The 21034-nt window shown below is 50.0% G+C and overlaps 1 protein-coding gene across 1 annotated transcript in view; it reads right to left on the minus strand.

Moving 5' to 3' along the window:
* The window catches only part of TTC28 (tetratricopeptide repeat domain 28), a 664121-nt gene that overhangs the window by 117034 nt on the left and 526053 nt on the right, over positions 1-21034 (minus strand). The window contains exons 7-12 of the mRNA XM_044685476.1: positions 17525-18866; positions 16615-17138; positions 15581-15690; positions 12398-12527; positions 11067-11285; positions 7443-7608 (exon numbers count right to left, since the gene is read on the minus strand). Coding sequence (XP_044541411.1) covers positions 7443-7608; positions 11067-11285; positions 12398-12527; positions 15581-15690; positions 16615-17138; positions 17525-18866 — 2491 coding nt within the window. The remainder of the gene's footprint in view (positions 1-7442; positions 7609-11066; positions 11286-12397; positions 12528-15580; positions 15691-16614; positions 17139-17524; positions 18867-21034) is intronic.

Here is a 21034-nt window from a genome sequence, read left to right on the forward strand (position 1 = left end):
AGGAAGGAAAGAGAAGGGAAGGAAGGAGGACCAATGATACATGTAAAACCCAGTGGAATTGTGCGTCGGCTATGAGTTGGGGGGGGTGGGTTTGGGAGATAAGGAAAGAACATGAAACATGAACTATGGGAAAATATTCAAAATTAAAATTTAAAAAAATGATGCCAATGAGATACTGAAATCAGAATTTTGGGGTTGAAGTTGACAGTTGAAACTGTCCCAAGGGGACATAAAAAAAATAAAAAAGAGCCAGAGAAAGAACAGATCAATTAATTGGTCAAATCATAAAAAACTTCAAAGAAACCTAGAAAAACAACAAATCAAAAACCTGAAACAAACATTGAAATGAAATTCAGAAAATCAAAGAAAAAATGCATGAAACTAAAAGGAAAAAACAATGTACATCTTTTCAAATAAAATGAAAATGAAAAGCTGTTATGGGGTGGAGGTGGGGCAGAATGGATGTGCCATTAGCTAGTCAGGTTTTTAAAAAGAAAGGAAAACCAAACTGGCAGTATCAAAAATAAAAAGGGAAAATTCCAACAAATGAAAAAAATAAAGAAAACTATTAGAAATGTTTTTGCCCAATTATATGCCAATAAAATCACATTTTAAATGAAATAGATAATTAGCTACAAAATAGAAAGTATTTTGGATTAGCATAATAAAAAGACAAAGAGAATTTAAATAAACCAATTTTAGTAAAAGACATTGAACAAGTCATAAATAAACTCCCAAAGAAAAATATCAGAACCAGATGGGTTTAGAAATGAATCATCTCTAATATTCAAAGACCATTTAATGCCAATATTACATGTCTGCTTGCAAAAATATGGAAGAAAAGATCACACCAAGTTTCTTCTCTAATACAAATATGGTTGTATTACATAAAGCAGAGAAAAACAAATCAGAGGAGAAAAAACATTAACTCCCCCCCCCCAAAACTAAAGACCAGAAACCTAATGAATATAAACACAAACATTTTAAATGAAATATTTGTAAAGATAAAGCCATTATCAATTTCATTTTACAATGTGACCAGGGAGGATTTATGCCAGGAATACAATTTTAATATTAGGAAAATGATAAATAGGCCATAAGTAAAACAATCATATGACTAAATTAAGAGGTGAATAAAAAACTTTTGAAAAATATAATTCTTATTTCAGTTAAAAAAAACAACAGTAAAAACAAAGGGATTTAGACGGAGCTTTCTTTAGTATAAGCTGTATCTATCTAAAACTGGTGTCTAGCATTCTATGCAAATGGTGATAAAATTAAGGCCTTTCCTATAAGACCAGGGGTAAAACAAGGATGTCCATTAACTGTTACTACTATTCAACATAGTGTTGGAAGTGATAGCTATTGCAATTAGATGAGCAAAAATGGAGTGATTAAATGGAGAATCTTAGCAACACAACTAAAAACAAATTGAAACAACTAATATCTTTAGCAAAGTAACAGGATATGAAATGAACATGCACACATAGGTACTCATACCCAAGCCATCCTTTCCATCTATAACCAACAAAAACCAGCAGGAAAAAATATATTGATTTCATCCAAAAGAATTATAGAACATAAAAAAATCTAGGATTCTATCTATCAAGATAGACACAAAGGAACTATATGAATATAGCTACAAAATATTGTTTACAGAAATAAAGACCGAAATAAGTGGAGAGATTAATTGCTCATGGTTGGGCTGTACCAATATAATGAATATAACAATACTACCTAAATTAATTTACGTATTCAGTGCCATGCCAACCAAACTATCAAAATATTTGAAAGGGAAAAAAGTATAATAATTTTGGATGAATTTTAAAAGATCAAGATTCTCAGGGGGAAAAAAGTGGCAGGAAGGGGCCTAGAAGTAACCAATCTTAATCTATAGTTCAAAATAGTAATGATTGGAAGTATTTAATGGTGACCAAAAAAATAGAAAAGCTTATTAGTGGAACAGATTAGGTCACACAGAACAAAATGAACATTATAATAAGACATTTGAGAAACCCAAAGTAACTTCTGGGGCAAGGACTCACTGTTGTACAAACAAAATCAATGCAGTTAAGATTAGAAGAGAAATAGTTAACTGGAGAAAAATCTTTGCAGCAACTTTCTCTTATACACAGATTATAACTAGGTGTGGAACTGATTCAAACTTTTAATAAGAGTTATTCCTCAAAAGATAATTAGTAGAGGACAGCAAGGTGACTCAGTGGATTGAGAGCCAGGCCTCAAGATGGGAGATCCTGGGTTCAGATGTGACCTCAGACACTTCCTAGCTATATTACCCTGGGCAAATAATTTAATCCAGTTTGTCTAGCCCTTACAAGTCTTCTGCCTTGGGACCAATGAACAATATTGATTCTAAGATGGAGAGTAAGGGTTAAAAAAAAGATAATAATAAAACATATTTCACTTAACTAACCCTAACCCTAATTCTGAAGCAGTTTTCAAAGGAAAAAAAATCTAAGCTTTTAACAATCTTAAGAAAGAAAATGCTACAAATCACCTATTAGAGAAATATAAAATAAATCAATTGTTGTTCCTCACCCCCTCCAGAATGACAAAGATGACAAAAACTGGAAGTGACAAGGGTTGGAGGGGATGTGGGAGAATAGATTTACTAATGCCATATTGATGGAGCTGTGAAGTTAGCCATTCTGGAAAGCAATTTGGGACTGTGCCTCCAGAGCTATTAAACTGTGCACACCCATTGCCCAGACACTCACTACTAAGCCTAAATCCTGAAGAGATAAAAGAAAAGAAAAAGATTCTCAAGTAAGAAAATACTTATAGCAGCTCTTTTTGTGGAGGCAAAGAACCGGAAATTCCTGTGTATTCGGAAATGATTGAAGGAAATACACTATATGAATGCAATCGAATATTACTGTGCCAGAAGAAATAAAGGAGAAGGAGAAATCTGGGAGAAACTGTATGAACTGATATAAAGAAAAGTGGGAAGACCCAGGAGAACAAATTACAGAGTAATGACCACAGGGTAAGGAAAAGGAACTTGGAAAGCCTTGAGGAGCTCTCCTCAGGCCAGTGAGGGTCTGTAGCTCAAAGTACACAACACATAGGGCTCCTGGCCCAAGGGTGGTTTTTTTGGCTTGATGTCACTAATTAGTTACAGGGATTGTGTGTTTCTTTTTCTATCTGGGAGGGGGGGAGAGATTGGTGGGGGAACTAGCTACTGCCTTTCTTTGGAGATTATCTCCCATTTATTTACCCCGATTATATCTTCTTGTCCATAGCTGTTTGCCTGTTGTCTCCCCAATTAGAATGGGATCTCTTTGAAAGCAGGGACCCTGCTTTAGCTAATCTTTATACCTCCAGAACTTAGGCCAGCATCTGACACTCAGTAGGGCTTAAAAATGCTTATGGATTGACTGATCCTGTAAGTCCATCTCAGCTGTAAAGAACACGGAGCCATACAAGTTCTTCATTAGAATTTCACAGTCAAAAAATTAAAATTCACTTCTATATATAATGGTATAAAGTTCTGCCAAGAGCCTCTGGTCTTGAAAACCTCTCCCAGGGTTGTGCCATAAATGAAAACTACCCAGGAGTGCCACAAGAGAACATTACATGGTGTATTATGCTTGAAAGAAAGAAGGAAGAAAGGAGAGATGAAGGAGGAAGAGAGGGAGGGAGGAAGGAAGGAAGGAAGGAAGAGAGAGAGAGAGAAAATACTTTCATCTGTACTCTAAGTTCATCGCTTCTCTCTATGGAGGTGAATATCAGGTTTTATCATGAGTTCTTTGGAAATAAGATTGGTCCTTATGCTCACCAGCACCCCCAAGTCTTTCAGAGCTGATTGTCTTGAGTAAAAGCACTTTGCAAACCTTCAAGTGCTATATGGATGCCAGCAATGATGAGGCTAATGCTGACAATCACAACTACTCTCAGATCCACAGCCCAGCCCCCCCTTACCTCTCTCCTGAGCTCCTGTGTCTCTGAGTCCCGCTGGATGTGTTCACCCCAAATCAGCATGTTCAGAATAGAACTCCTCACTTGTCCTTCCAAGCCCAGTTGTCCTCCTCACTTCTCTGGTTCTGCTGAGCATCCCACCAGCCTTCCAGATTCAAAGCCCAGCAGTCACCTTCAGTTCTCTACTCTCACTCACCCTCCCAACCCAATTAGCTCTGGTTGATTGTGCTTTACTATAAGCTCTAAGCCATCTTCCACAGACCAGAAAGATGATGTTCTCAGAGCTAGGTCTGGCCATACCATTCCCCTCCTGATGAAGAAACTTTGGGGGCTGCCCAAGGGCAACTGCCATAAAATACCAACTCCTTGTGAATGGATCCAACCTTTCTGGAGGGCAACAGGGAACTGTGCTCAAATGGCTATTAAGAGGCATAGTCTCTCATTGTATTCTACCACTACTAGATCTATACACTGAGGAGACCACAAAAGAGGAAAGGACCTACTTGCACAAAAATATTTATAGCAGCTCTTCTTGTGGTGGTAAAGAATTGGAAACTGAGGGGATGGATGTCCCTCCATTGGGGAATGGCTGAACAATCTGTGGCATATGATGGTGATAGAATACTGCTGTGCTATAAGGAATGAGGAACAGGAGGATTTCAGAAAGAGCTGGAGAGACCTTCATGGACTGATGCAGAGTGAAATGAGCAGAACCAGGAGAACGTTGTACACAGTGACTGCAATATTGTCCAATGATCAGCTGTGACAGACTTAGCTACTCTCAGCAATACAATGATGCAGGACAATTCAGGAGGACTCATGACTGGAGTCACGATGCAGATCAAAGCACACTACCTTTCACATCAGTTTATTTATGGCTTTATTCTGGGGTTTGGGTTTTATGAATATTCTCATACTTATAATAACAGCCAATACATAAGTATGTTTTGCACAGTAATACATGTATAACTCAGATCTAATTGGTTACCATCTCCGGAAAGGAAAGGGAAGGAAAGGAGGGAGATAATTTGGATCTTATGACTTTGGAAGATGTATGTTGAAAATCATTACATGTGACTGGGAAAACAAAATATCTTTGTCTTTGAATTAAAAAATAAAATGTAGTACAATATCAACTTCTCTCTTGGTATGGGAAAACCTTCATAGCCTGGACCTAGACTAACTTTCAAGGTTGATTCTATGTTGTAGGAAAACAGATGGACTTTCTCTCTCTCCTGCCTCCTGCTTACAAAGGTACCAAGTGCCCTCCATTCTTGGAATATTTTCCCCTCTTACCTCTGGCATCCAGAGCTCCCAGCACCCTTCAAGGCTCAGATCCATTTCCACCTTCTTCAAGAAGCCATTCCTGATTGTGCCAATGATTAGTGCTATCCCCTCTCCTCAATCCCTGTGTCTATATTTAGTACATAGACTATATTTTAGCTGTGAATATGTTCTGTCCTCCCAGTAGAGTGCAAGGACTCTTTTACTTTCATATTGGTATCCCCACAGTCTGACACATAGTAGGCATTTAAATAAATGTGTATCAGTGGATGGAAACCCACAGCAAGTGCCACTGGGATTAGATCCAGCACTCCCGCCCTATTCTGGCGAGTCTCTGAGGGTATTCATTTTGTAAGCCATCCCCTTTCTTCTTATCTTCTGGACTCCTGACTTGGTATTCATCCATACACTTAGAAACATTTCTTTGGCCCTTATAGGCACTAGGGAAAAACCAAAGATAATTGCTAATTCACGAAGCCTGTTCTCCTGAAGCTTACAGTTTACAGTTAGAAGGAGAGATGACATACAAAACAAAATGAAATAATAATGGATGTTTCTGCAAGGCACATGAAGCACTTCCTTCCTAAGCATCTGGTGGCAGGACATCAGCAGGAAGGTCAGAGTTCAGCTGGGCCAGTACTATCCAAGGAAGAGCAGACCACAGGGATGAAGGGAACAAAGGGGAAGAACACGGGCCCAGTTTTTCTACCCAGAATAAGTAGATGAACCAGATCCAGGTGAGAGGTCTGGCATACAGTCGGTGCTCTGTGCATGCGCCGCCTCCTTTCCATCACTAGTGCACAAAGCTGGCCCTGAGTCGGCAGGGGTTGGGATCCCCCTTTATAGGTGGTTGGCAGAGACCCAGGACCCAGCAGAGCCCCTCCAACGAGAGGAGCAGCACTAAGCTCACCCGAGCACAATGGCTGCCAGGGCCTACTTTAACGGATTCTTCCTGTTTTGGACATGCTCATTTCTGTTGTTTTTATGCTACCTTGGCGCTGCGAGCAGTGCTGGTATGCCCTCCCCTGGGCACCCTGTGGAGAAGTCACCATGGCCCTGCCCTTGTTACCTGGGCTCAGAGTACATAATTAGGAGGTGGCAGAGTACAGCAGGGCCTGCCAGGTTCGGAGCCCCGAGGGTAAGGCCCGACCCGGCCACCTGCTGGTCTGCCGGCCTTGGCCAAGTCACCTGGCCTCTGCCATTCCTCCTCTCCAAGTTGGGGAGGGGGCTGAAGTGATCTCCCCAGGCTCTCCCACTCTGTGATTTTGAGGTTGAAGAAAAGCCTTTTGTTTCCCGGGTCTGGATTTCTGCTCCCCTCCCAAGGGCCCGAGATGGATCACGGAGGATCCCATGGTAGCCATCTGGAGGCGAGCTCCAGAGTCCAGACTCGGCGTCTCTCAAGAAGCCCGAAAGGTACCAGGACTTCTGAGAATTACAAACGGCATCATTCAAGAGATGAACGGATGCTGCCCACTGGTGTCGGGGACCTGGTGCCAGCGATCATCTGCCAGATGGAGGCTAATCACCGAACAGAAAATCGAGGGGAGGGGGTGGCTGGGGAGCCCCCCACAACAACCTCGTGATGTTTCCAACCGACATTTGGGCAATTGTTCATTTCACAAAATAACTTCCCGACTACATGAAAATGCAGGCTCTCGTGACAGGCTGGCAGTTGTAGGCCAGAGCAATTGCCTTCCCTCTGCAGGGCCCTGTCAGGTTACGTGGCTGGACGGGTCAGCCCGGCCTTGCTAGGCCCCCCTCCCAACAAATCCCCCCTCCATTCCTTATCATTGGCGCAGAGTCATTCTCCCCAATTCTCCCCAACTGGCAGGCAGCTACTGCACAAACCTAATCATTATATGTCAGCTTATGACTGAAAACAAAGCTCAATTTTAATTAGCTGGTTACACTAAAATTAAATTGTTGGTGATGGTTAAACCACCTACACACTCCACTTAGAGAAAATGCCTGATTCTGCTGAGACCCTTCCCTACCTCGGGGGAAATTACTGAAAATGATCGGGACAACCCACCGAGGTGTCATTTGCTGGGAGTTTGCACTCAACAGAAATGCGCAGTTTTATCTCTAAGAACTATCAACAGTCTGATCTCAGAAGTGTGGTTACAAAGGATGCCCGAGCTTAGCTCACAACAGGACATTTGTGTAAAAAGCTTCAAAGGTTAAGCTCTAAAGCCTGGCACAGGAATTTCTGGACCCACCTGGTATAATATGAATCCACTCCCAAGGCCTCCCGAACGCTGGCAATATACTGCTCGAGGGCAGAGCTGGTGACTGTCTGGAGAATCACACTGCTGGTTTCCTGGAAGTCACTGGAGTTTTCTGTCATGTTGTCGCCCAGATAATATTCATGAAACTTGAGAATTCCTGCAACGAGAAATAAACTGCAGACATGACAGCAGGCAGGAGGCAATCATCCAATGATGACCATCGAAGAATGGTAGTTGGCTGAGACAAGTTCACAAAGAACCGTGAGAGAAGCTGACATTTATAGAAAGCTGAAAGGTTTACAAAGTGCTCCACATTCATTATCTCATTTGGAAAAAAATATAGCACCCCCCCGGACTCCCCAAGAAATGCAAAGTGGGCAGGGGCACCCAAGGGATTTGGGGGACTTGAAATCTAATTTGGTGCTTTACAAATGGGGTTTGCACTCAGAAGAGATGTTTGGAAGAGACCTGGAATCACAACCACCTTGTATCAATTTTAGAAGAGATGTTTCTCAGCTGTATCTACTAAAGAGAGCCCCTTTCCAATAACCGCACAGAAGAGCAGCTATGAATGGACACCCAGATTGCATGTACATGGCTCCCGGCTCATGAAAGGCTGAGCAAAAAGATTGCTTTTATATCCACCGCCTTTCATTTCACAAAAGGACATTAAAACAGATGCATTTTTAAAAGGCCAACGGAATGCATATCAAAGTGTGTGTTTAAAAAAATCTATCTGTGGCAGAACCGGGCAAACAATATACACAACGAGTATAACAATGTCAACATAACAAACGATAAAAAACAAACAAAATGCTCTGTAATTACAATGATGAGGCTTGGCCTTGGGCAAGAGTGGAGGAAACAGACCTCCCATCCTCCTTTCCTCCTCTTCTTCCTGCCCTCATTCCCTCCTTCCTCCTCTCATTTCTTCCCTCCTCCTCTCCTTCCTACCCCATTTCCTCCTTCCTTCTCTCATTTCTTCCCTCCTCCTCTCCTTCCTACCCCATTTCCTTCTTCCTTCTCTCATTTCTTCCCTCCTCTCCCTCATTCTCTCCCTCCTCCTCTCCTTCCTACCCCATTCCCTCCTTCCTCTCATTTCTTCCCTCCTCCTCTCCTTCCTATCCCATTTCCTTCTTCCTTCTCTCATTTCTTCCCTCCTCCTCTCCTTCTTTCCCTCATTCCCTCCCTCCTCTCCTTCCTGCCCTCATTCCCTCCTTCCTTCTCTCATTTCTTCCCTCCTCCTCTCCTTCCTACCCCATTTCCTCCTTCCTTCTCTCATTTCTTCCCTCCTCCTCTCCTTCTTTCCCTCATTCCCTCCCTCCTTCTCTCCTTCTTGCCCTTATTCCCTCCTTTCTTCTCTTCCTTTCCTGTCTCCCTACCTCCTCTTTCTTTCCCTGTGACCCTCTCTCTTTCCATCCACTCAGGACATGGAGAAGGATGAGGGTAGAATATTGGACATACTGCCAGGTGTGACTGAGAGGATGGCAGGTTTTGCTGAACTGGTTTTTCTTCCTTTGCTTTTCAAATCTTTGCTCTAAGGTTGAGTTTGCTGGGCAGGGATGTATCAGTAACAAAAGGCACCAATAAAAAAATAAGTAAATTCACAATTTTTTTTTTAAACAGACATATCGTGTACAAAACTTTTTTTTTTTTCACACTCATGCTTTTCCAGTGATGCTATGGAGCTGTGAATCACAGGAACCCACAATTTCCAATGATTCAAAATTGTGGAATAACCACAGGGCAATGGGAAAATTTCTGGCCAGAGAAAGGCTGTGGTAGACTGGGAGAAGAGATATGGGCCCAAGGAGGGGAATCACAGAACATCCGTCTTATAAGACTGCACCTGGAGCCATTCTGCCTAATCCAGTGGTTCCCAAACTTTTTTGGCCTACCACCCCCTATCCAGAAAAAATATTACTTAGCTCCCTGGAAATTAATTTTTAAAAATTTTAATAGCAATTAATAGGAATGATAAATGCACCTGTGGCCATCACCGCCCTCCTGGATCGCTGCAGCACCCACCAGGGGGCAGTGGCACCCACTTTGGGAATCACTAGTCTAATCTGTCTGGTAACAAATCGGAGCAAGAGCAAGTTGGTGGCTGGCTGGCCCATGTGCTGCAGTGGTGCCCACTCCCACAATGTGGACAGGCTGTAGAGAAGGGAAAGCCCTTGGTGCACTCTAATGTGGCTCTGACAGAGAGGTCCTCTGGACAGCACCCAGGAGGGGCAGGTGGGGATGCTGGTGGGGGCACCTATATGCACTTGAATGTTAAAGCATCTCCATGGTCAATGAAGACAACAATCACCTGCAGAGCTAAGGCAGAAAACAGGCTGGCTGGGCCGCACACATAGGCAATCTACCATGATGGAGCATGTTGGCTTGGAAGGGCCTGGCTAATTATATGTGGTTGGGTCTAGGGGAGTGAGGATCACACCTTCAGAGTCCCTCAGAAAACCATGAGGAACAGAAAGAGATCCCCCAGAATCTCCATAATAGCCTGGCTCACCATTACCCAGATTTGGATATAGGAGAAACTTGCCATAACATCACAGAGGGATTAGGCCTGTCTTTTGAGATCAGCATTAAAGAGGGGTTCTGCCATGATGAATATTAAAGGAGTCCCAATGGGATCCACCAGCAGTGACAATTTCTAGTGTAGAAAGGTCAGAGGGAGGAAGGGTGCTTACATGGCTGTGGGGAAAAGATTATATAAAAAGTAGCATTCCAGGGGAAAGAATTAAAACGCAACAGAATTTAGTGACTAAGAAGCTTCTCTGGCCTGTCACTTTGCCAACATCATTCAAAGGCAATTTCTGTTAGGTCAAAAAAAAATCTCGAAATAGTCAAGAAAAGCTTGGTAATCCTTTCTCACTCTTCTACTTTTAGAAAACAGCTAACACGCATTCAAAAGACGCCTATGACTTCCAATTATAAGACCCACTTCTCCAGTCAATAAACTCTTATTGGATTTGGTGTCTCTCCAATGTGGGAGAGCCATCAGCATTTTATTATGCAAAAAATATGGCCCTCGCAGCTAATTAGTGATTCTGCATTTAGTGAAACTGTACAGCCCTTGCATCTAAAGTTAATTTAATCATTAAAAGATTTGGATGTAGGTTCACAACAGAACTGGTTAAACCCTGGCCTGCCACTTCAGAAATTCTTAATGTGAGGCTCTCCTTAAAAGTCTGATGGAAGCGCCGTTATCACTTTAGACTCTTTAGCTGTCATGACGAAGGGTCACAATTATTAAATTATATCCAGAAAGAACTCATTAAGATTGCAGTCATCACTTTATTAGATAATGAACAACAGCTGCCTGCAAATAGGGCTGCTCTTCAAATGGATCCTCCCTGCACTTGGTCCTCCAAGATAAATGGTTCCATACTCACAAGAGAGGCTGGGAGACTGGGGGGAATGAGGAAGTTGAGCTGTCTTGTTAATTGAATGCCCCCCCGTGAAAAACGGACCGTATCTCGATTTTTGCTGAACTCCATGGGATGAATTTCTTGGGTTGCTCTTTGGTAATGCACTTCCTCCGCCTCCCCTCTTAATTTCCCCTCTCTGGGCCCCGAGCGCCCTGTGCCCACGAGAGAAAGCTCTTACCTGCCCCAGGAGCGAGCAGCCAGCTGTACAGGTAGCCGGCTGCCAGGGAGTAGTAGAGCACGAGTCCCCGCTGGCTGTTCACCATCTCTAGGATCTGGTCAATTGTCACCGGTGAGTAAGGGTCAGAGTCCTGATGGCCAGTCTGACGTTCTACCAGAAGATCGGCAAACGCTCTGGTCCTTCCTCTCTCTGCCACGGCAAGGGCTTCGTCGTGATGGCCTGGACAGAGGCAGAGAATGGCCCATCAGAGGGCAGCCGGGCTCTGGGAGGATGACCCTCCACCAACCTGCCTTCAGCACCCCTGGCCTGTGGCCCCTGAAGGCCAAGGGAAGGAGCCCAGCCAGAGGCTCAAGATGAGGCCCCGCTTGCCCTTTTCTCCCAACCTCTGGCGTACACCCTCACCCAGGGGGTGCCCTGCATTCTCAGCCTTGGGTCCAGCGTGCACAGAGGCTGCTCTACTGCCCTGCTGAATGGATGATTTATACGTGTGTCTAAGGAAGAGGTTTTTAAAAAATTCTCTTGTCATTAAGCAGAAGAGTAGCCCTCATTTTCTTCATGTCGGTAAATCATCTCCAAAGGGCAGGATGGAAGCCGGTGCTCTAATTAGAACAGATTATAGACAAACTGCAAATATGGATCAATGAGAATGAGCGAGTCATGTGGGGGTGGGCCTGAGTGGACATAGATCATTGGGAAATCCCAACAGCTGGCTTCAGACGTGTGAGCATGTCAAGGTGCCTGGCTGGAACTCCATGGTTTCTGCACTATGAAGATGATTCTCATGAGACAGGCCAAAGAAAAGCCTGAATGCAGGGAAGTCAGAAGCACCCTCCTGTCTGTGGAGGGCATGCAAGTACAACTGGGGCAGGCGGGACCACAGACCACAGTGGGCACTAGCCAGCCTGAGAGGCTCAGAGTCTGTCTGTCCATACAAATGTCAAATAGGAGTGAAAAGAACTCCTGAAAAAACTGGTTTTAAAACAAAATGGGAATTCAGCATTGGTACTGCAAAGGAAAAGATTTCTACTCTAAGATCTCCCATTTAATAGTGAAAAACAAATGAGACCAAGTGAAAAGCACACTGGATTTCCAGTCACAAGACCTGAGTTTGAATCCTGCCCTTACAGACAAGTGACCTTTACTCCATAAAACAAGCAGGTCTCTAAAGGGCCTTCTAGACTTGACATTCAATGTCCTCAAGTTCCTCAGCTCTAATTGATGATTTTTTTACACAATCTCTGGCAAGGGCTTCCCAGCCTCCTAGGGCTAAAAATCAGACTTTCTCTTAATGAGTACCAATTGGAAGAGCCCAACAGAGACTTCTCTCTCACCAAGGCTGACGAGCACCCGCTGCAAGGCCTGGTACGAGGATGTCTGCAGGTCAAACAGGGACAGTTTGTAGTCGGTGCTTAGCTGAACCTCATGGCGGATCGTTTCAAATAAGGCTGATGCTCTGTAGAGCTACAGAGAGAGAGAGAGAGAGGGGAAGAGGGTGATGGCTCCCCTCCAGCCAGGGTCCAGAACCCTCCCTAGTCGTGATCATGGCATGACTTTTGCACTCCCTCCCTCCCCCCCACCCCCCCGTACCATCAAGGAACAAAGAAATGGAAGCATGGATGGCCTTGGATCTAGGCTGTACTGGCAGACTAGGAGATCCTGATCTTCAGGGAAGGGAAGGGCAAATTTGGGGTATCCACAGTAGAAAGGGCTCTGGAGACTTGGGTCTGAATCCTGGCTGAAACCTTGCTGGAACCCCCTGGAAAGTCAGTCACCCTTGGGAATCTCAGTTTGCTCATCTGAATAATTAATAATACTAGTTAATTACTAATACTAATTAATAGTAAGATCAGCCTTATAGCATTACTTTGAAGAAAGCACACTGTGCATCTTTAGATGCAGAGAAAGGGGACCTGCTCCTATGGAGGCTGGGGCCCAGGGGCGCTCTGGACTCATGCCCATGCTGTTTGGTAGATGCTCCTCAAAGGATCATCTCGGAGGGAGAGAGGCCTTCCTTTTATTCATGCTTATACGGAGTCATCTGTGTGTGTGAAGTCTCCCTAGTAGAACCGAAGCTACCTGAGGGCAGGGAATGCTTCGTTTTTCCTGTCTCTTGTGCTTGGCCCAGAGAAGGAGCTTTATTAGTATCTGTGCAATCAGTGTTTGATGTTCCCCATTGGCGCAGAGGGATTATGGGCTCCTGTGGCAATGCCAGAGGCATGCCAGCCCTGATCACTTGTCCTCTGCTGGGCAGGTTCAGGGGCTAGTCCAGCCATACACTGTCTTAGCTGTCTCAGCCCAGGCTTGACCAAGCCTGGCACAGCTCATGAGTGAAGGGTGCCACAGACCCGGAAACACACCAGCCCATTGGAGGAGGTCAGCACATGCTCTGCCCTGGTAGGTCTCAGGAGCTGCCTCTGGCCTCAAGGGCCTGAATCACCTGCTTAGGACCATCTGGCCCAACTGAGTCAGCAGAAGTTCTCATAGGCCTGGGCAGTTGCCTGGTTGCTTCTATATCTGAATATTTAGAAACGAGCCTGACGGAAGATGTCCTTCTTTTCCAATTTGCCTTTGTGAGCATGGAGTCAAATGGCCCTTTGCTAAAACCTCAGACAATGAGTTCGTTACATGGTAGAGTTTTCAGTGGGTGCTTCCTGGTTTAAACTGTGTGCATGTCATCTCTACACCCATTGTTTCTGTAAGAGGATGCAGGCACCTTGAGGACATGGCTGCTTCCTTCTGGCCCAGCATGGAGGAGACAATTTGTAGATATTTGCTTGGTTCATTACTTTTTAAAAAAAACTTTACCTTCCACCTTAAAATTAATGCTGCATATAGATTGCAAGACAGAAGAGTGTTAAGAACTAGGTACTGGAGGTTAAGTGACTTGCCTAGGGTCCCACAGCTAGGAAATGTCCAAGGCCAGATTTGAACCCTTAGACATGTAGGGAATGGCATGGAGATGGTTAGGTCTAAAAGAAATCAGTTGTAATCTAGTGCCTACTTGGATTACAATTTGGAAATAATGGTGCCTCAGGACCACTGCTCTCTGCCCAGAAGGGGTGCCCCTCCATCAGCAGGGACAGCAATGGCCATAGCATTTGGAGCCTGGCTTCATCACTTCCCACCCGTGCTATCTCAGAGAAGAACCTTTCCATTGGGACGGGCTGGTGAAGTAGCCCTGCTCAAGAAGACGGACATTTTGCAGGGAGCCACCACACTGGGGAAGTAGCAATGAGGCTCTCTGGCTTGGGGGGAGGAGGTGGCAGGAGGGGAAGCATCCAGAGCGAGGACGGGGCTCAGAGGCCATCCAGCCTGAGTTCCTCCTTCTACAGAGACCAGGAGAAAGGCCCAAGGGGGCCCAGAGGAGTGGCAGAGCCTTTTACCCCCCATCTTTCCCTTCTAGTAAGCCCCAGGAGGCTCATGAGAGCCATGGGCAAGTCCTTTCTCTCCAATTCTAAGCAGAAGACTGAGTCTAGCCTCTGTCTGCTACGAGCTCTGGTGCTGAGGATAATGTCTCGGCTTCCCGTCTGCCTACAATCCTTTTGATCAATTTGAAAATAGATGGTAAAAACCATTTGTCATAGCTTAGACTGCATGAACCTCCCCATCTGCACGTGTGCTCCTGGTTCTACACTGCCCTCCTTCTGAGAAGCCCAGCAGGGCAGAGCTGGAGAGGTGTGAGCACACAGGCCGGGATGCTCTCTCAGTTAACAAGGCTGTCTGCCTGTGGCTCCCAACCCCGTAGAGGTGTCCAGGACTCTCAGCGCCCTCCTACGCACACGCACGCACTGTGCCCAGCCCCAGACCCCTAGGCTTGGACTCCCTTCCGAGGCCACAGAGATCCCCCAGCCTTGGCCTGGCTGGAGGACCCCCTTCTCTCCCTCTCAGATGGCCCTTGGCCATGCCCTTCCTCATGGGATTCTGGGGAGGAAAGCCCTTAAAGGGCCAGAGACATGTGAGATGGACATCACTGCTAGCTCCACTAATGGGCCAAGACCTTAAGCCAATTGCATTCGTTTCTGGGTCATTTGTTGCTGTAATGAAGCATATTCAAAACTGTTAGATCAGGGAGAACCCCAAGTGCTAGAGGAGTCTGTGGGGAAGTCATTCTGGCGGAGGAGTGTTTTCCCCAAACCCTTTGTCTGTCCTTTCCTTAAACATCCCTTGCCTTTGGTCTTTGAATCAATACTGTGTATCGGTCCTGAGGCAGAAGAGCCAGAAGGGCTAGGCAATGGGGGTTAGGTGACTAGTCCAGGGTCACACAGCTAGGACGGACCTGGGGCTAGATTAGAACCCAGGACTTCCCATCTCTAGGCCTGGCTCTCCATCCACCCAGCTGCCCCTGTGTCTTTTCACTTCTGGGGAATGGAGACTGTGGGACGCCAGGCAGGGACCCCTGCAGCAGGGGCCCGGGAGCAGACAGGATGAGCCCCGGGGCCCAAGTTGGCCTAGCTCCGGCGGGAATCCTCTTCTCTACGTCGGAGGTCGGCCTCCGCTCATGCGCTCGTGCTCACCTGGTGCTGGGACTCCTCCAGGTTTCCGCTGGCCCAAAGGGAGAGGCCGAGACCATGGCGAATCTTGGCTTCATCCTCTCTCCTTCCCAGCTGCTCGGCCAGCCTCAGACCTGAAACCAGAGAGGAGACGCTGAAGGGAACAACAAGCTGTTACGCTCCGTCCGAGTTCTGCAGAAGGCCCCGAGCTGAGAGGAAAGAGGCCCCCCGCTCCGTACAGGAGGGAAGCGGGCACGCTCGGAGAGCCGGACGCCTTCCCTGGGGCCCTGGCCGCCCCGAGAGGCACCTGGCTCTTCTGACAAATGCGGCTGACTTTCTGTCCTGGGCATCAGGGTTCTGTGCCTCCGGGGGCATGAGGGACAGGCCCTGCCAGCCACAGGCACACATGCCCAGGGCAGAGGAGAGGGGCTCTCGGAGCCTCCTGGCATTTCCAAAATCAGAGAAGAGGCCCAACACGGGCCTGTGGGAAAGGCCTGCTCTGGGGCCCAGAGGCTGGACCTGGCACAGCCGCCGCTAGTCAGGGGATTTGGGGCGGGGCACCCGGCCTCGCTCAGCCTTTGTTTCCTCATCTATAAAATGGAGACAACAGTGCCCACGTCGCCCCCTCTCGGGAGGCTGCAGGTCACTGCCTGGCCCCGTGCCCACCTGAGGGACCCCAGAGGGTGCCAGGCCTCCTGTTCTCCCAGTGGCCTGGGAGCAGAGAATGGGCAACTCTGGGTGGGGAGGAGGCGGGGGAAGAGCGGCTCTGAGCTCAGAGAGCATCACAAATGCCCCGAGAGCGACGCCTGCCCCTCCCGGCATGGCCTCCAGCTTATGGCTCCCCTCGGCCGAGCCCCCGAGCCATGGGGCGATCACAGGACGGCCCGGGAGGCCCCGGTGTGTCGCACCCACCTGTTCTGGGGTACCCAGGCTCAGGCCGGAGGTTTAACAAGTGCCTTCCCAGGGCCCGCCTGGCATCTCCCGGCCCAGGGCTTGCCCCTTCTCGGCCCCTTGTGGTTCCCTTTCCCGGGCCTCGATTTCCCCCAGCGGACACCTACCTTCCTGCAGGTACATGACGGCCTGCGAGTAGTTCTGCAGGGCGTGGTGGGTCCGACCCAGGCTGCTGTACGACACGGTCTTGGCCACCAGGTCGTTCATCTGGGCGGCGATGCTCAGGTGCTGCTCCTGGTACACGACGGCCCTCTCGAAGGTGCCCAGAGACTCGTAGGTGAGGCCCAGGTTGCCGTAGGCCCGGCCCTGGCCCGAGGGGTTGTTGGTCTCCTCGGCGATCTGCAGGTCCAGCTGGTGGTACTGGAGGGCCGTGTCGTACTCGCCCATCTGCTGGTAGACGCCGCCCAGGCCGCAGGCGGCGTCGCTCTCCAGGGCCCGGTCCTTCATGTCGCGGGCCAGGTTCAGCTGGCGCTCCAGGCACGAGATGGCCTGCTCGTAGTTGCCCAGCTGGCTGTGCAGGCTGCCCAGCTCCCCGTACGCCTGGGCCTTGTCCACGGCCTCCCCCAGCTCGTGCGCCACCACCAGCCTCTTCTCGAAGCACACCAGGGCCTGCTGCAGGCTGCCCATGGCCCTGCACGACACACGCAAGGCGGCTCGGTTCTGGGCCCCCCCTGAACCCCGGTGCTCCAGACTCTGGGGGACCCCCCAAACGGGAGACGCCATCAGAGAGGCGGGGGGTGCCGCCAAGCTCTGAACCCTCCGGGTACCCTCTGGGCGCTCAAGCCGCCCAGACCCCCCATTCCCCGCATGTATTGGGTGTGGAAGGCCCCAGCCCCGCTCCTCCCGCCCCGGTGGCCTCCCCCTTCCTCACTCTCTGGCCCTGGGGGCCTCCCCCTTCCTCACTCTCTGGCCCTGGGGGCCTCCCCCGCTCCCCAGCCCAGGGGGCCTCCCCCTTCCTCCCTCTCTGGCCCTGGGGGCCTCCCCCACTCCCCAGCCCAGGGGGCCTCCCCGGCTCACCTGTGCCCGTTGCCCAGGCCCCGGTAGGCCTTGGCCTGGTCCTGCATGCGGTTGAGGCTCTGGGCCACGGACAGGTACTGGTCGTAGTGCTTGATGGCCTCCTCGTAGTCGCCCAGCGCCTCGTAGCAGTCGCCCAGGTTGCCGTAGGCCCGGCCGCGGTCCAGCACGGACTCGTTGCCGCTGAGCTGCTGCAGCATGGCGAGCTGCTGCTCGAAGTAGCCGATGGCCTCCTCCATGACGCTCATGTTCATCTTGGTGATGCCCATGTTGCCGTAGACCTGCGCCTCGACGCTCGGGTCCTTGAGCTTCCGCGCCAGCTCCAGCTGCTCCTCGTAGCACTTGAAGGCCATCGTGTACTTGCCCAGCGCCATGTAGACGGCGGCCAGGTGGCCGTGCGCGCGGCCCTCGCCGGGCAGCTCGCTCAGCTCCTGGTACACCTCGAGCTCCTGCGTGTGGTAGCCCAGCGCCTTGTCGTGCTTGTGCAGCGTGCGGTAGGCCGTGCCCAGGGCCGCGTAGGCGCTCGCCTCCAGCCGCCGGTCCTTGACCTGGTGCGCCAGGCTCAGCTGCTGCTCGTAGAAGCGGATGGCGCCGCCCGTGTCCTTCTTGCACACGAAGATGTCCCCCAGGTTGCCCAGCGCCCGGAACTTGGCCTGCGGGTTGTTGAGGGCCTGCGCCAGCGACAGCAGGTACTTCTGGCACTCCTCGGCCTTGCTCAGGTTCAGCAGGGCCTTGAAGGCCAGGCCCAGGTTGCAGTAGGCCTTGGCCTGGCTGAGCTTGTCGTGCAGGTCCTTGGCCAGCGCCAGGTCCTGCTCGTAGTAGCGGACGGCCTCCTCGTAGTTGCCCAGGCAGTAGTGGGCGTAGCCCAGGTTGTGGCACACCTTGCCCTCCCCCTCCATGTCCTGCAGCTCGGGCGACAGCCGCAGGTACTGCGCGTAGTAGGGCGCCGCCTGGCCGTACTCGCCGCGCGAGCAGTGGAAGTTGCCCAGGTTGCTGAGGGCGCGCGCCTCGCTCTGGATGTCCCGCAGCTCCCGGGCGATGTTCAGGTGGTTCTGGTAGTGCTGCAGGGCCCGGTCATGGGCGCCCAGCGCCTGGTAGGCCACGGCCAGGTTCCCGTGCGTGGAGGCCTGCGAGGCGCGGTCGTTCACCTCCATGGAGATCTGCAGCTCCTGCCGGTGGTACTTGACGGCCTGGTCGTAGAGGCCCAGCGCGTTGTAGGCGTTGCCCATGTTGCCGTAGGCCCGGCCCTGCGCCGCGTAGTCGTTCAGCTCCTGCGCTATGGACAGGTGGGTCTTGTGGAGCTTCAGCGCCGCCTCGTAGTCGCCCTTCATCTGGTGGATGATCCCTGAAAGAGAGGCGAAGCGGCAGATGAGCCGAGAGCGAGGACGGCGCGGCCCCCCCCACCCCGGCCTCCCCGGCCCCGGGCGGGCACAAGAGCCTCCGCGGCGGGCACGTCCCCAGCGTGACTCCTGGGGAGCCTCGGCTTCTTTGTCTGCCCTGTGGGGACTCTACGTGCCGGAGGCACAACTGGGGCTGCCGGACGTCCCCTCTCGGCCAGGCCCACCGACGTCTCTGGTTTGGTTCTGGATATTTTATTCACCAGCAAAAAGCCCTTCAGTTCTAAGTAGGCAGGCTACGAGGGCCGGCACGGAGCTGGTGAGGGACGCCCAGAACCCGGACCCGGAGAGAGAGCCTGCTGGCCTGTTCTAGCGCGGGCTCCGCCATCGCCTGCCTGATAGAGCAGGGCAGGACACCCGAGGCTGCACTCCCCCTCCCTCTGGGGAGAAGTAAGGCGACACGGACATGAAGAGCAGGAGGAGGGCCAGGGCGAGCGCACGACCGCAGAGAGCCGGCAGAGCCGCCACCGACACCTGCCCCTGGCGACCTAGAAGGCCTAAGCTGCCTGCGCTTTTATGGGCTTTCATTTTAATGCAGCAAACCGTTTTGTTCTGCACTTCCCACATCCAAGGCTTGGCAGGCCAAGCTAGGCTGGTAGGGGAGCCAAAGATGGATGGGACCCGGTCCTGCCCTCATGAAGTCCCCCAGCTGGCAGGTGCCGAGGACCCATCCACGAAGAGCTAGCCAACACACCCAACATGGTGGGCCGTGATGAAGGCCCAGAGTGTCAGACCACGTTGAATGATCTCCCATAGCAGGGTCACGAGAGCCCACATGTCTGTGCCTTTTCTACAGAGCCATGAGAGTGCCCACACATCTGTGCCTTTTCTACAAGGGGTGCCCAGGCCATGGCCTATGCCCAAGCCAGGACAAGCTCAGTGGGGCTGCCACCTCCCCCCATGGGGATTTCGTCCATGTGGCCCCAGACTTGTTCAGTGTACCTCCAGTGAGCATTTGATTCACTTCCTACCCAAACATACCTCTCCCTCCCGATCCCTGTGCTGTCTGTTGATTCTTCTCATCCAGCTGCAGGACTTTCCGTTTACCCTCATTGGGTTTTACCTTATTTAATTTGCTCTGTCCTTCCCCACTCTGGAGGTCCTTAAACAACAACAACAACAAACCCTTGTCTTCTGTCTTAGAATCAACACTGTATATTGGTTCTAAGGCAGAAGAGCCGTGAGGACTTGGCAATGGGGGTTAAGTGACTTGCCCAGGGTCACTCAGCTAGGAAGTAGCTGAAGCCACATTTGAACACAGGACCTCCCATCTCCAGGCCTGGCTCTCATCCACTCAGCCACCGAGCTGCCCCTGAAGATCCTTTTGTTTCTCCTTCTTTAATCAGCATGTTAAAACCCTCCCAGCTTTAGATCATTCCTAGATTTTATAATCACAAGTCACAGAGCGCCTGGCACCTTGTCCAGTAAAGGTCCTTCCAGGAAGTGGCCCAGAGGCTGACATAGGCTTCGCCACCATCATCTAGCAAGCAGTCCACTTCTTGGATGTCCACATCCCTAGACCCCGGCTCCCTTTCTCCAGCCCCTCCACCGTTGTCCTAGTCATCTCACATCCTCCAGGCTTGCTCTCCACCCCATCTCCTTCTACCATCCTTGGCCACCTTCACAGCTGTGTCAGTGACTTTCAGTATTCTGGTTTCAGCCTCCTCAACTCCAGCCATCCCCGGATGTCTCTGACTTCCACTCAGAGAGGTGGGAGGGCACGGTGGAAGAGATGCTCTTTACATCAAGGAGGCCTGGCCACGGGGGCAGCTGGGCGGCTCAGTGGATGGAGAGTCAGGCCTAGAGACGGGAGGTCCTGGTTCCAATCTGGCCTCAGACACTTCTCACTGTGTGACCCTGGGCAAGTCACTTGACCCCCATTGCCTAGCCCTTACTGCTCTTCTGCCTTGGAACTATTAGGACAGAAGGTACGGGTTCAAAGTAAAAGGAATCGGTCTGTGTCTTCAGAGAAGGGCTTGCTGCTCAAGGAGGACGAATGGGAAGGCTACCGGGAAGCCATTCCAGTTTGAAAGTTTCTTCTTCAGAGCAACCTCTGCCTGTGCAGCAGCTTTTTCCTGCCATCCCTGAAGCTGTGCTGTAGACAAAGGAGGCACCT

Source organism: Gracilinanus agilis, chromosome 1 (assembly GCF_016433145.1).
Source record: "Gracilinanus agilis isolate LMUSP501 chromosome 1, AgileGrace, whole genome shotgun sequence".
Taxonomy (NCBI): Eukaryota; Metazoa; Chordata; class Mammalia; order Didelphimorphia; family Didelphidae; genus Gracilinanus; species Gracilinanus agilis.